Below are 13,768 nucleotides of genomic sequence, written 5' to 3'. Positions count from 1 at the left end.
TGAAGAGCCAGGGGTGACAGCAAGAGAGGGAGGGGCTGTCTGACCCTCAGTGAACAGTCCAGAGGCTCCTGATGGGAGACTCCAGTCCTGGAACAGACCCTCTGGCCCTGGAGCAGGGAAGGAAGGTCAGCTATGCAGGGAGAGGGAGGAGAAAATCACTTCTCGCGGGATATAGAAGGCGTCAGCAACTCTTAAATCACCTGCCCTGGGGAAATGGGTATTGGTTAGCTCTTGGGTCCAGAGTCCTTGCAGGGGTGGGGGTACAGAGAGGTGGGTTTCAGCTCATCCTGCACATGGCCCTGGGATCAATTAAGCTGAAACCAAATCCAAGCGCTTCCTCTTTGAGCCAGGTCTTCTAAGGCAAGTTGCTTTCTTTCTCATCTCCACCCAGTGGCTCAAGCAGAATCTGGGCACTCAGCCTTGCCCCCAACCCCTTTCTCCTCACCAGCCACATCCAATCTATCCATAAGTCCTGCCATCTCTTCTTTCAAATAATTGTCCTACTGAAAAAATATAACACATGGCTGGAAGAAATTAAAGGAGTCTCAAGTCAATAGTGAATTATACCATGTTCATGGATTGAACATGGACTGGACTCAATATTGTTAAGAGGTCAATCCTTCTCTTTTTTTTTTTTTTTTTTTTTTAAGACGAGGTTTCACCATGTTGGTCAGGCTGGTCTTGAACTCCCAACCTCAGGTGATCTGCCCTCCTTGGCCTCCAAAGTGCTTGGATTACAGGCATGAGCCACCACACCCGGCCAGGTCAATCCTTCTCAAAGAATCCTTAGATTTACTGCAGTCCCAGTCAGAATCTCCTCAGGATTTTTCTGTAGAAATTGACTGTCAAGGCCGGCTCACGCCTGTAATCCCAGCACTTTGGGAGGCTGAGGCGGGTGGATCACGAGGTCGAGAGATTGAGACCATCCTGGTCAACATGGTGAAACCCCGTCTCTACTAAAAATACAAAAAATTAGCTGGGCGTGGTGGCACGTGCCTGTAATCCCAGCTACTCAGGAGGCTGAGGCAGGAGAATTGCCTGAACCCAGGAGGTGGAGGTTGCAGTGAGCCGAGATCGCACCATTGCACTCCAGCCTGGGTAACAAGTGAAACTCTGTCTCAAAAAAAAAAAAAATTGACTGTCAAACTGATTCTGAAGTTGCTATGGAAATATAAATGATCTAAAATAATCAAAGCAATCTTTGGGGAATAAAACAAGTTGGAGAACTTATGCTACCTGACTTTGAGTCTTACTGTAATGCACATGATTGCCACTGGAAAAAGTGGTGTTAAATGCTGGAGACAGTCTGAAGATGTGTGGAATACTGGAGGATCCCTGGATCAGGTTGTTGATCAGTTTCACTCCAGGCTGTACTGCAGAATGGGGGGATGCCTGCGCCCCCTTAGCTCCCTAACACATTCTTCCTGTTTAACCTTTGGCAAAACTCTTATTGGCACCTTGTTTCTTGTCTGCCCTTGTCAGGAGGATGGAACCCTGGCTGTCTTGTTCTCAGCTATAGCCCCAGTACCTGGGACTGTCCCAGACACACAGCAGTAAGTGCTCAGTGTGAAAGAAATGGATGAATGGATGGACGGATGCACAGATGGACGACAGATGGATGGATGGATGGATGGATGGATGGATGGATGGATGGATAGACGGACGGACGGACGGACGGATGGATGGATGGATAGATGGATGGATGGATGGACAGATGGATGATAGATGGATGGATGGACGGATGCACAGATGGATGACGGATGGATGGATGGATGGATGGACAGATGGATGATGGATGAATGGATGGACGGATGCACAGATGGACGACGGATGGATGGATGGATGGATGGATGGATGGATGGATGGACGGATAGACGGACTGACGGACGGATGGATGGATAGATGGATGGATGGATGGACAGATGGATGATGGATGGATGGATGGACAGATGGACGACGGATGGATGGATGGATGGACAGATGGATGACGGATGGACGGATGGATGGATGGATGGATGGATGGATGGATGGATGGATGGATGGTGGGGCAGAACCAGGTCGAGAGGCTGGCACAGAGAAGAGGTCTGATATTTTCCCAAAAGGACCAAGGGCTTGGGATTGCAGCACAGTGAGGTCGGACTGTGGGGCTGCCCACTGGTATTGGAATCTCTGGATGCTCCCAGGATCTTACTGTCGCTGAGTTAATTCATTCAGGTTCTAACAGTGCCGGGAAACCCGGCTTCTACCAAGTCCCATGCCTGGTAGTGGGTGCATCCACCCAACTCCTTGTCCTCACTGGACAGAGGAGCCAACAGAGGCTGCAGAGAGAGGCTGGAGGGGCTGACAAAGGAGGGCCCTGAGCATGGCTGGGCCGAGAGGGTCTTGGCAAGAGCCGGCATGAAGCCACATGAGTCTGGGTTGAAACTCTGTTCTTTTCTCGCTGCGTGGCCTTGAGCCCTTCATGTGGGCTCTCTGGGCCTCAGTTGCCTCCTCTCAAAGTGGAGACAGTTACAAGCTATGACAATGAGCCATGGGAATCCCATATGTCAGGCCTAGCATGCGGTGGCCTGGCGTGGGAGTGGGAGCAGGGGAGGGAGCTTACCTCATCCAGCTTCTAGGAACCCCAGGTAGACTTGGGGGTGAAGAGCGGGGCTCTGGGGTCAGAGAGATTTGAATTCTACCCCTGGTTCTTCCACTCATCACCTGTGTGACCTCAGGAATTGACTAAACCTCTCTCAGCCTCAGTTTCCTCCTCTGAGAAAGGGGCCTCTGAGCTCCATGGGGCTGTGGCGAGCGTCCCAAGAGGTCACATCACCTGGTGGTCGGGAGGGCACAGGCTCCGGGGCAGGTGCGGGCTCAGCCTTGGCTCTGACGCTGATGTGCCGGACTGAAATGGAGAAGGAGCTTCTCTGAGCGGGTTTCCTCCTCTGTAAAGTGGGGATGCTACCAGGAGCTACCTCGGAGGAAGTTTCCACGGGGTTGTTGTTCCCTGAGGTCTTGTGAGAAGCTGGGACCCCCTGGAGGTCCTTAAGGTCATCAGCCGCCTGAGCTGTGGGCACTTCCCTCCCTGCCAGGCTCAGTGTCCCCCGCCGTAGAATGGAGTTATCTGCGTGTCTGCCCCACGAGGTGGCTGTGAACATTCAGACCTCACCTGTGAGAACAACTGCTCGGGGGGAACCTGGGACCCAGTGGGTGCTGAACTCTTGAGCTCTGAGAACCAGCCTGGGGCCCCCAGGTTAATCCCCAGGGGAGGGAAAAAAAGGAAAGAAAGAAACAAATTTTAAGACATGCAAAACAGATCTCACAACTATAACACTGCGAAATAGAAGCCACACATAACAGTGTGCAGGAGAGAGAGAGAATACAGTATGATCTGTCCTCCAGCCTGCACTCCACAGAGTTTTTGAGACAGGGTCTCACTTTCTCTCTCTGCCGCCCAAGCCACTGCACTCCACCCTGGGCGACAGAGCAAGACCCTGTCTCAGAAAAATACATATATAAATAAATATATAAGCAATATTTGGACCAGCCATGTTTGCTTCTCAAAACCGTGCCCTCGACTACCCCGCTACACACGACACACGACCCAGAGTCTAAATAAGACTTGCCCCAAGTCCCCTAGAAACACCCAGGGTCCTCTCCAGCTCTTAGAATTTAAAGTAACTGAGGGCCCAAAGAGCTTTTATTGATATTGGCTATGTATCTATTGCTACTTATTGTATTGGAAATTATTTCATTTACATTTTTTTTGAGACAGGATCTTGCTCTGTTGCCCAGGCTGGAGTGCAGTGACGTGAGGACGTCAGCTCACTGCAGCCTCAACCTCCTGGGCTCAAATCAGTCTCCTGAGTAGCTGGGACTACAGGTACATACAACCATACCTGCCTTATTTATTTATTTTGTAGAGACAGGGGTCTCACTATGTTGCCCAGAACCTTCTGATCTCAAGTGATCCTCCCACCTGGGCCTCCCAAAGTGCTGGAATTACAGGCATGAGCCACTGAGCCTGGCATGAATTAGAAATCAAAAGTGTGGAATTTAAAAAATCCTTTCGAAGACTTTAAATTTTACTTAAAATGTATTTTGAGCCAGGCACAGTGACTCACACCTATAATCCCAGCACTATGGGAGCCCAAGATGGTATATCATTTGTGGTGAGGAGTTCAAGACCAGCCTGGACATGGTGAAACCCCTGTCTCTACTAAAAATACAAAATCAGCCAGGCATGGTGGCACACACATGTAATCCCAGCTACTTGGGAGGCTGAGGCAGGAGAATCACTTGAATCCAGGAAGCAGAGGTTGCAGTGAGCCTACTGCACTCCAGCCTGGGCAACAAGAGCAAAAGTCCATCTCAAAAAAAATATGTATTTTAATTGTGTCAAATTCTTTTTCATGTTTTACTTGGACAGCTCCAAAATGCAAGATGCTTCACATCATAGGTAGACCCCTGGCTCTGCAAAGATTCCTTGCAGCTCAGACCCTTCCAAGACATTCCCAGCTCAGGAAACCTCAGGTCATCTCCGAGGGCCTTATCAGACCCCTCCAGACCCCCATGCTTGCAGCTCCCTTCCCAGTGGCCAGACCCCCATTATCACTAAAGGAACAGAGAGGGGAGAGAGTAGGAAGTGAGGGTAGAGGTTCACAATAAACTTTATTAGCATTTTTTTAAGACAGGGTCTCACTATGTTGCCCAGGCTGGTCTCGAACTCCTGGGCTCAAAGGATCCTCCTGCCTCAGCCTCGCAAAGTATTGGGATTACAGGCATGAGACAGAGCACATAATGAACTTTAAAAATCAACAATGTTTGCCGGGCACAGTGGCTCACACCTATAATCCCAACACTTTGGGAAGCTGAGGTGGGCGGATCACTTGAGGTCAGGAGTTCGAGACCAGCCTGGCCAATATGGCGAAACACCATCTCTACTAAAATACAAAAATTAGCTCTGCATGGTGGTGGGAGCCTGTAATCCCGGCTACTTGGGAGGCTGAGGCAGGAGGATCCTTTGAACCCGGAAGGCAGAGGTTGCAGTGAGCTGAGATCACATTACTGCACTCCAGCCTGGGCAACACAGCAAGACTCTATCTCAAAAGAAAAAAAAAAAATCAAACCCTTCTAACCCCTTAAATGCCGTTCCCTAAAGAACCAGGGAGTGGGCCTGCTTCCCCCTCCCCCCACTGCCCCTGCCCTTCTCTGCCCGCTCTGTCTTCTGGTCTCCTGAGTCTCTGCCGCCCCCTGGAGGCCGTGCTGCCCCTGGGTCTCCCCAGCGCCGCCTCTCTGATCCTGTCCTGGTCCGATTTAGCAAATGTCCCAATCCTCTTAGACCAGGCCAGCCTCAGCAGAGCAGAAAGAATTAGATCCGATTTGGGGGGACGGAGTGGGGGACAGACTTCCAGGATATAATGAAAACTCCTTCTGCTTGTCAGACCCTGGAAGGGGGTAGGCACACAGCAACTCACACACTGGGACAACACAAGAAGCAACAAGGAGGGGAAACTGAGGAACAGAGAAAGGGGGAGATAGAGGGGCAGGGTGGGGGGATGTCGAGGGTGGAGAGGGCACCTGGAGGCTGAGCGGTCTTGCTCCCCGCGCCTGGGAAGTGTTCTTCCAACTCAGCTCTTACCGCCACAGTCACCGGAACGCCTAGTGCCTCTGCCTGTAATTCTGGACCATTCCTCTCTACAAGGACCCGATTTTCTCAACCAGCGTTATTTATTCATTCTTGGCATGTGGTTTTTTGGGTTTTCTATGTGTGTGTTTTGGGAGGTGGAGTTTTTTTTGGGGGGGGGTTGTTTGTTTGTTTTTTGAGACAGGGTCTCACCCTGTTGCCTAGGCTGGAGTGTGGTGGGGAAATCACAGCTCATTGCAACCTCAGCCTCCCAAGCTCCAGCGAGTCTCCCACCTCAGCCTCCCAAATAGCTGGGAATACAGGCGCACATCACTATGCTGGCTAATTTTGGGGGGCTTTTATTGTTTTTTGTTGGATTTTTGTTTAGTTTTTTTGAGACAGTGTCTCACTCTGTCACCCAGGCTGGAATGAAGTGGCACAATCTTGGCTCACTGCAACCTCTGCCTCCCAGGTTCAAGCAATTCTCCCGGAGTGGCTGGGATTACAAGCGCCCACCACCACACCCAGCTAATTTTTGTATTTCTAGTAGAGACAGAGTTTCACCATGTTGGCCAGGCTGGTCTTGAACTCCTGACTCAGGTGATCCACCCGCCTCAGACTCCCAACGTGCTGGGATTACAGGTGTGAGTCACTGCACCTGGCCAAGAATGGATTCCATGATCCCTTCTTCACACTTTTCCACCAACTTCATCGCCACCTACATCCCTTTTGCCCCAGGCCCCAGAAGACCTCCCTCCACCCAGGTGACTCTGGGAATTTGGCCATTGCCTGGGGAGCCCCAGGAGGAATCTCCAAAATTCCATCCAACCCTGAATGGACAAGAGAAGGCACAGGAGGGGCAGGGTGTTGATGTGCCCTAGGGTGGCATTCAAGGCCAGAAATGCTCCTTCTTTCCCAGCTTGTACATTAAAAAATAATTATAAGCAGTAGAAAATAGAGAAAATAGGCCGGGTGTGGTGACTCATGCCTGTAATCCAGTACTTTGGGAGGCCGAGGTGGGCGGATCCCCTGAGGTCAGGACTTTAAGACCAGCCTGACCAACATGGAGAAACCCCGTCTCTACTAAAAATACAAAATTAGCCAGGCATGGTGGCGCATGCCTGTAACACAGCCACTCAGGAGGCTGAGGCAGGAGAATCGCTTGAACCCGGGAGGCAGAGGTTGCGATGAGCCGAGATTGCACCATTGCACTCCAGCCTGGGCAACAAGAATGAAACTTGGTCTCAAAAGAAAAATACAGAAATTAGCCAGGCGCGGTGGCATGTGCCTGTTTTCCCAGCTACCTGGGAGGCTGAGGTCGGAGGATGACTTGAGCCAATGAGGCGGACGTGGAAGTGAGCCGAGATCACACCACTGCACTCCAGCCTGGGTGAAAGAGCGAGACCCTGTCTCCAAAAAAACAAAAGAAAAAAAAGAAAAATGTACATATAATATATACATTACATACGTATATATGAATTTCGTATGTGCTTATTAAATGTATACATTCTGTGCCTGAGACAGCATTCGATACAGAAAACACAAACTCAATCATTCGTACATCATTAGTCAGCAACTTTGAGCCTTTCCTGTTAGACACGAGGATTCCAGAGAAAAGTAAAAAGCCTGGCCGGGCGCGGTGGCTCAAGCCTGTAATCCCAGCACTCTGGGAGGCTGAGGCGGGTGGATCACGAGGTCAAGAGATCGAGACCATCCTGGTCAACATGGTGAAACCCCGTCTCTACTAAAGATACAAAAAATTAGCTGGGCATGGTGGTGCGTGCCTGTAATCCCAGCTACTCAGGAGGCTGAGGCAGGAGAATTGCCTGAACCCAGGAGGCGGAGGTTGCAGTGAGCCGAGATCGCGCCATTGCGCTCCAGCCTGGGTAACAAGAGCGAAACTCCGTCTCAAAAAACAAAAAAAGCCTAACAACGTCTCTGTGTTGAAGACACATTTATCTCAGGAAGCAGCAAGCAGACATCCACCAGGCTATCCAGACAAAAAATAAATTTAAAATCATTATTTGTTACTAGCAGGTTACCACTTCATTCCTTTCTTAAACTTTTAGTTTTACACTTTTCTTAGCATTGCCACAATTATTTAATCATCTTCTAATTTGTGGGTGTGAATTAACCCAATTAACTCAGTTGATATTTCAAAGAAATGCTACACTGAGCCCTCATATCTGTGCTTATTCACAGAGGAGCAAGTCTTTTCCCAGGATGTCTTTTTTTTTTTTTTTTTTTTTTTTTTGAGAGGAGTTTCGCTCTTGTTGCCCAGCTGGAGTGCAATGGCTCAATCTTGGCTCACTGCAATCTCCACCTCCTGGGTTCAAGTGATTCTCCCACCTCAGCCTTCAGAGTAGCTAGGATTGCAGGCACCAGCCACCACACCCATCTAATTTTTGTATTTTTTTTTTTTTTTTTTTTTTTTTTGAGACGGAGTTTTGCTCTTGTTACCCAGGCTGGAGTGCAATAGCCACTGCGCCCGGCCCTAATTTTTGTATTTTTAGTAGAGACAGTGTTTCACCATGTTGGTCAGGCTGGTCTCCAACTGCTGACCTCAGGTGATCCACCACCTCGGCCTCCCAAAGTGCTGGGATTACAGGCCTGAGCCACCCCGCCAGGCCATGCGGCATTCTGTTTATCCACACCTTGGTGGATCCAGGTTTTGGTGTTTCTTCCTTTTGGGCGATCGTGAATCATGCTGCCCTGAACTTGCTTATATTTAAATGTCTATCTTCACAAAATAGTACCAGTGAGCTTGTTCATCTGTTTCTGCCTTTCTTGGCCAAAGAATAGACACGGTGCAAAATCTCCGTGGTCACCCCTGCATTCCCAGCACATCCTGTGGGCGCAGCGGAACAGCTGACCGACGGGGAGTCGTTGCTGGGGATGCGGCTTTCTTTTTTTTTTTTTTGAGACGGAGTTTCGCTCTTGTTACCCAGGCTGGTGTGCAATGGTGCGATCTCGGCTCACCGCAACCTCCACCTCCTGGGTTCAGGTAATTCTGCCTCAGCCTCCTGAGTAGCTGGGATTACAGGCACGCGCCACCATGCCCAGCTAATTTTTTTGTACTTTTAGTAGAGACGGGGGTTTCACCATGTTGACCAGGATGACGTCAATCCCTTGACCTCGTGATCCACCCGCCTCGGCCTCCCAAAGTGCTGGGATTACAGGCTTGAGCCACCGCGCCCGGCCTGGGGATGCGGCTTTCTACAACAGACTCTGAGCAGCAGGTGAAGACAATCAGCAAGGCTGTGGGAACAATGTCAACGTTTGATTGAGTTTCGAAATTGATTGCACCAGCCATTTCTAGTTCCCCGCACCGTGAGCCTTGTCAATCTCTCTGGGCCCTGAACCCACGTGGGTCCCGCCATGGAGAGAGGGGGGCAGCCAGGTGTCTGACAGAGAAGATGCATCTCTGAGGGACCCGACTTGTGTGGACCAAGGTCGTGGGTCCCCTGTGTCATCAACAGTGGATTCATTCACTCACAAGGGCAGATCAACAGCGGCCCACGGGAACGTCCATCAGACCTGGGCCCCCTCCTGATACAGGTCTGTGCAGCTCAGAGAGGCTGGCATCATGTGAACCCAGCTCATGAACCCCTTCCATAAACTGGAATAAACCAGCACCGAGGTCATTTACTCAGCGGGAGAAACCAGCAGAGGTCTGTGTGAATGCCCATCAGACCTTCACCCCATGGGCAAATCCACTGCAGAAACCAGCCCATATCAGCAGGGCCAGTGTGTACTGAGCTCTCCTGACGCCCAGGCACCTGAGGGCAATTTTTTGAAGGGATAGTTGGGGCCAGAGTGGCCTCGAGGGACCAAAGAGCAGGCTGTGGAGTCATCCAGGAGGGAGGGATGGTGGCGGGGAGGGACGAGGCGGGCAGCCTGGGAGCCGGGAGAGTGGGTAGACTCGCTGGCATTGGTCCTTGGGGCCCCGGCCCTGGGAAGGAACGAGGATGACTCCTGGGGGCTGGCTGGATGGTGGTGCCTCTCCTGAGCTGAGGACCCCAACCATGGGTCATGATGCCGATTCCGCTGACCCCATGTGGAACGCCCTCTTGCCTGGGCTAGGGCCCGTGAGGATGAAACCAAGGTGGTGTTGGCCCTGAGGTTCCCCAGCTCCCAGCACAGCTCGGCAGCCAGTACCTGATCAGTGATGAAAACTTAATCCAGCCAAGTGTGGTGGCTCACGCCTGTAATCCCAGCATTTTGGGAGGCCAAGGCGGGTGAATCACAAGGTTAGGAGTTCAAGACCAGCCTGGCCAACCTGGTGAAACCCCCATCTCTACTAAAAATACAAAAAAATTATCCGGGCATGGTGGCGGGCACCTGTAATCCCAGCTACCTGGAAGGCTGAGGCAGGAGGCTTGGACCAGGAGATGGAGGTTGCGGTGAGCTGAGAGTGCACACCATTGCACTCCAGCCTGGACAACAGAGCAAGACTCCATCTCAAAAAAAAAAAAAGAAAAAGAAAGAAAACTTAATCTGTCATTCAACTCCTCCAGGAGGAGGGACTGGCAGGGCAGGGTGGGAAGGGAGGGTCCCAGCAGGGCGGGGCAGGGCAGGGCAGGGCAGGCACAGCGTAGAAGTGATTTAACAGCCAGAGTCGTGTCAGTGCACACTGGTGTTTGGGAACAGAGCAGGACTCAGGATGCAAGACCCTAGCGATCCCCAAGGTAAGCCGGGACAGTGCTGTGAAGGGCCCAGGCCGATCCTGTGTCAGACAGAGGCTGCAGAGTGCAGATCTGGGCATCCAAAGAAGGGCTGGGGCTGTGCGGGCAGCCTCCTGCCCTGCAGATTGGGGAGGACTTCGTGTCGTTTGGGAAATGGGATCAAATGGTGCAGCGGGGAGCAGCAGCTCACGCCGGTGACCTCAGCTATTTAGGAGGCCAAGGCGGGAGGATCACTTGAGCCCAGGATTCTGAAACCAGCCTGGCCAACAGAGTGAGAGCCGTCTCTACCAAAAATGCAAAAATTACCCAGGGGTGGTGGTGCACACCCGTGGTCCCATCTACTCCGGAGACTGAGGCCGGGGATTGCTTGAGCCCAGGAGGTGGAGGCTGCCTTGACCCGTGGTCAGGTCACTGCACTCCAGCCTGGGTGACAGAGCAAGATCCCCTCTCCAGGAAAAAGACCGAAGGAAAGAAATTAAATCGTGCGACTGAGTGGAGCAGAGGACGGGCCGGTGGTGGTGGTCTGCGGGTGTCAGGGTCCCTAGAGCCCTTGGGTCTGCAGTTGGGGAGGGCTGAGCAGGCCGGAGGCAGCCCCGTCTGCACCCGGGTGAGGCGCCCAGGCTGCCTGCCTTCCCCTCTGTGGGGTCCCGAAAAATACAGGGGCTGTTATCACGCCCATTGCCAAGATGTGGACCCTGAGGCCCAGAAAGGTGCAAGGTCTGGTGGATGCCTGGCTGCTCTCCCAGCGCTGCCCCAGCCAGACAGCCTGGGCTCCTCGCCTGGCGCAGGGGACCGGGTTTCTGGGGTGGCTGGGGGCTGCCAGGGAGCCTCTCTGACCCTGTTTCCCTCCCGCTCCCAGGACCTTCCCCGGACCCTCCAAAGAGACAGCGGCAGGAGCGCACGGTCTACACTCGCAGCCAGCAGGAAGAGCTAGAAGCTCACTTTCTGGAAAATCAGTACCCGACCTTTGATGAGCGACAGGAGCTGGCTCAGAAACTCAACCTTGGGGAGCACCAAGTGCAGGTCTGACCCCAGTCCCACCCCGCCCCGCCCCAGTCACCCCACGAAGCCTCCCCACCGCTGTCACCGGGGCCTGGCACTCCCGGCCACCTCCCGCCAGGATAGACCAGGGCTGCACCCCAAAACCGGCTCCAACTCTGCGGGCCCAAACCCGCCCACGTGATCGGCCCAGGCTGTGCCCCACGGAGTCTCCCGGTGCCCAGACCTCAGGCCCCCTGAGAACCCCCAGGGTCCCTCCCCTCGAACCCTCCCTGGCCCCCGGGCTCCTGGGCTGCAGGCCCGCTCCTCCTCCACCCCACCGGCCTCTTACTCCTTTTCCCTCCCTCTCCCCTCCCTTCTCGTGGCCCTCCTATGGTGGGGAGCGGGGTGGAGGGGGTGACCACAGTGTGAGGCTTGAGGCCGGCCAGCCCCCCCAGCGGCTCCCCTTCACACTTCCTCCCTGTCCCCTCTCCCCCTAGGTGTGGTTCAAGAATCGGCGCGCCAAACTAGCCCGCGAGCAGCGGCTCAAGAAGCAGCCCCAGAGCGGCCCAGGGCGGAGAGGCCGCGGAGCACGCGCTTCGCCCCCAGTCCCTGCAGCCGCTGCCTCCGCCCCTGGAGGTCCTGAGTTCCCGCAGGGCTGGGATTCCTGGATGTCCCCTCAGCCGGGCCCCTCGGGAATCCTCCCAGCAGCAAAACCCACGACCTACAGCCTCCACCAGGCCTGGGGTGGTCCTGAGCATGGTGCACAGGGTGGCTTCCCGGCTGCCCCGGTTCCAGGCCCCGGCCCGATCCCAGCCCCAGGCCCGATCCCAGCCCCACTCCGTGGCCCAATCTCAGCCCCAGCTCAGATCCCAGGCTGGATCCCGGGTCCCATCCCAGGCCCAGCCCAGTTCCCAGGTCCAATCCTAGCCCCAACTCCAGGCCCAATCTCAGCCCCAGCTCAGATCCCAGCCTGGATGCCAGGCCACAGCCCAGACCCAGCCCAGATCCCAGGCCCAGGTCCCATCTTAAACTCTGGCCAAATGCCAAGCCTAGGCCCACTCCCAGGCCCAATCCCAGGCCCAGGATCACTCCCAGCCCCAATCCCAGGCCCAGGATCACTCCCAACCCCAATCCCAGGCCGGGTATCAATCCCAGCCCCAATCCCAGGCCCAGGATCACTCCCAGCCCCAATCCCAGGCCCAGGATCAATCCCAGGCCCAGGATCACTCCCAGCCCCAGGATCACTCCCAGGCCCAGGATCACTCCCAGCCCCAGGCCCTGTGTGGCCTCAGAGCCCCTAGACCTCCAACTTCTCCCCAGACACTCCATTATTACCTGACTTCATGGAGCTGCTCACACCTCTAGACCCCTTGGAGGGATCCTCAGTCTCCACCACGACATCTCAGTACCAAGAAGGGGATGACTCTATGAACAGAGAAGACTCAGGGTCTCAGCGTCAAGAGGATGGCTCTGTGAAAGAAAACTACTCAGGCCCCAGGTCATTACTGGATGTATGGGGGCCTGTGTCTGCAAAGTCCTGCAGATCTCAGTGGGCCTGGAGTGGCTGGTCTACACTGCTGGTGACCTTCTGCATGAATGCACCACGCTTTACCCACCTGGCTGCAGGTAGACATTTGCTGTCGTCACTGTGTGGCCATCATAGGAGCCTCTGCTACAAAGGTGCCTGCTTCTCATTTGAATTGAGCCTGAGCTTGTTTCTGGGGGATTGAGTAGTCACTGGTCACTGGGATATTTGGCATTAGTGAATGTTGCTTAAGAGCTTTTATTTATAAAGGGCTTTTCCCATTGCTTCTGATGGTCAGCATCTTCCCCAACACTTAGGATTGTGAGACTTTTTAATGTTTGTCAATTCAATGACTTGTGGTTTTGTTTTGGTTTTAATATCCATTTCCCTGATGACTGAGAGGTTTAGAAATTCTCAGATGTTAATTGAATCTTAGATATCCTCATAATGTGTCTATTTGTTTACCCATTGTTCATTTATATGAATAAATTATTATATTCTCTTGGTAATTAAAGGGCTGTAGATGCCTTTCCTATTTGTACTTTGTTTCATTAGTAGCATTTCTTGATTTTAATGTTATCTATTTCACCACTTTTCAGATTACCTGTTGTTATGGACCAGTTTTGTCTTTTTTATTTTCCATTTCTATCAGCAGCAGATTGATCACATAAAACACAATGAAGTTATTAATAAAAATTAAAATGGGCCAGGCATGGTGGCTCATGCCTGTAATCCCAACACCTTGGGAGGCCAAGCCGGGGGGAGGCCAAGCCAGGTGGATCACTTGAAGTCAGGAGTTCGAGACCAGCCTGGCCAACATGGTGAAATCCCATCTCTTACTTAAAAAAATACAAAAATTAGGCTGGGCACAGTGGCTCATGCCTGTAATCCCAGCACTTTGGGAGACTGAGGCAGGCTGATCACAAGGTCAGGAGATCCAGACCATCCTAGCTAACATGGTGAAAACTA

The 13,768-nt window shown here is 52.9% G+C and overlaps 1 protein-coding gene across 1 annotated transcript; it reads left to right on the top strand.

Annotated features, from left to right (window-relative positions):
• Positions 1-10,210: 10,210 nt before the first annotated feature.
• On the top strand, positions 10,211-13,308 carry LOC100412938 (tetrapeptide repeat homeobox 1). Its single transcript, XM_078360248.1, has 3 exons — positions 10,211-10,296; positions 11,153-11,316; positions 11,772-13,308. Exons 1-3 carry the CDS (start codon positions 10,272-10,274, stop codon positions 12,573-12,575), a joined length of 993 nt encoding a protein of 330 aa, XP_078216374.1. The 5' UTR covers positions 10,211-10,271; the 3' UTR covers positions 12,576-13,308.
• Positions 13,309-13,768: the final 460 nt, after the last annotated feature.

Source organism: Callithrix jacchus, chromosome 22 (assembly GCF_049354715.1).
Source record: "Callithrix jacchus isolate 240 chromosome 22, calJac240_pri, whole genome shotgun sequence".
NCBI classification, from domain to species: Eukaryota; Metazoa; Chordata; class Mammalia; order Primates; family Cebidae; genus Callithrix; species Callithrix jacchus.
The sequence above is the reverse complement of the archived record's forward strand: the minus strand, read 5'-3'. Positions and strand labels throughout refer to the sequence as shown.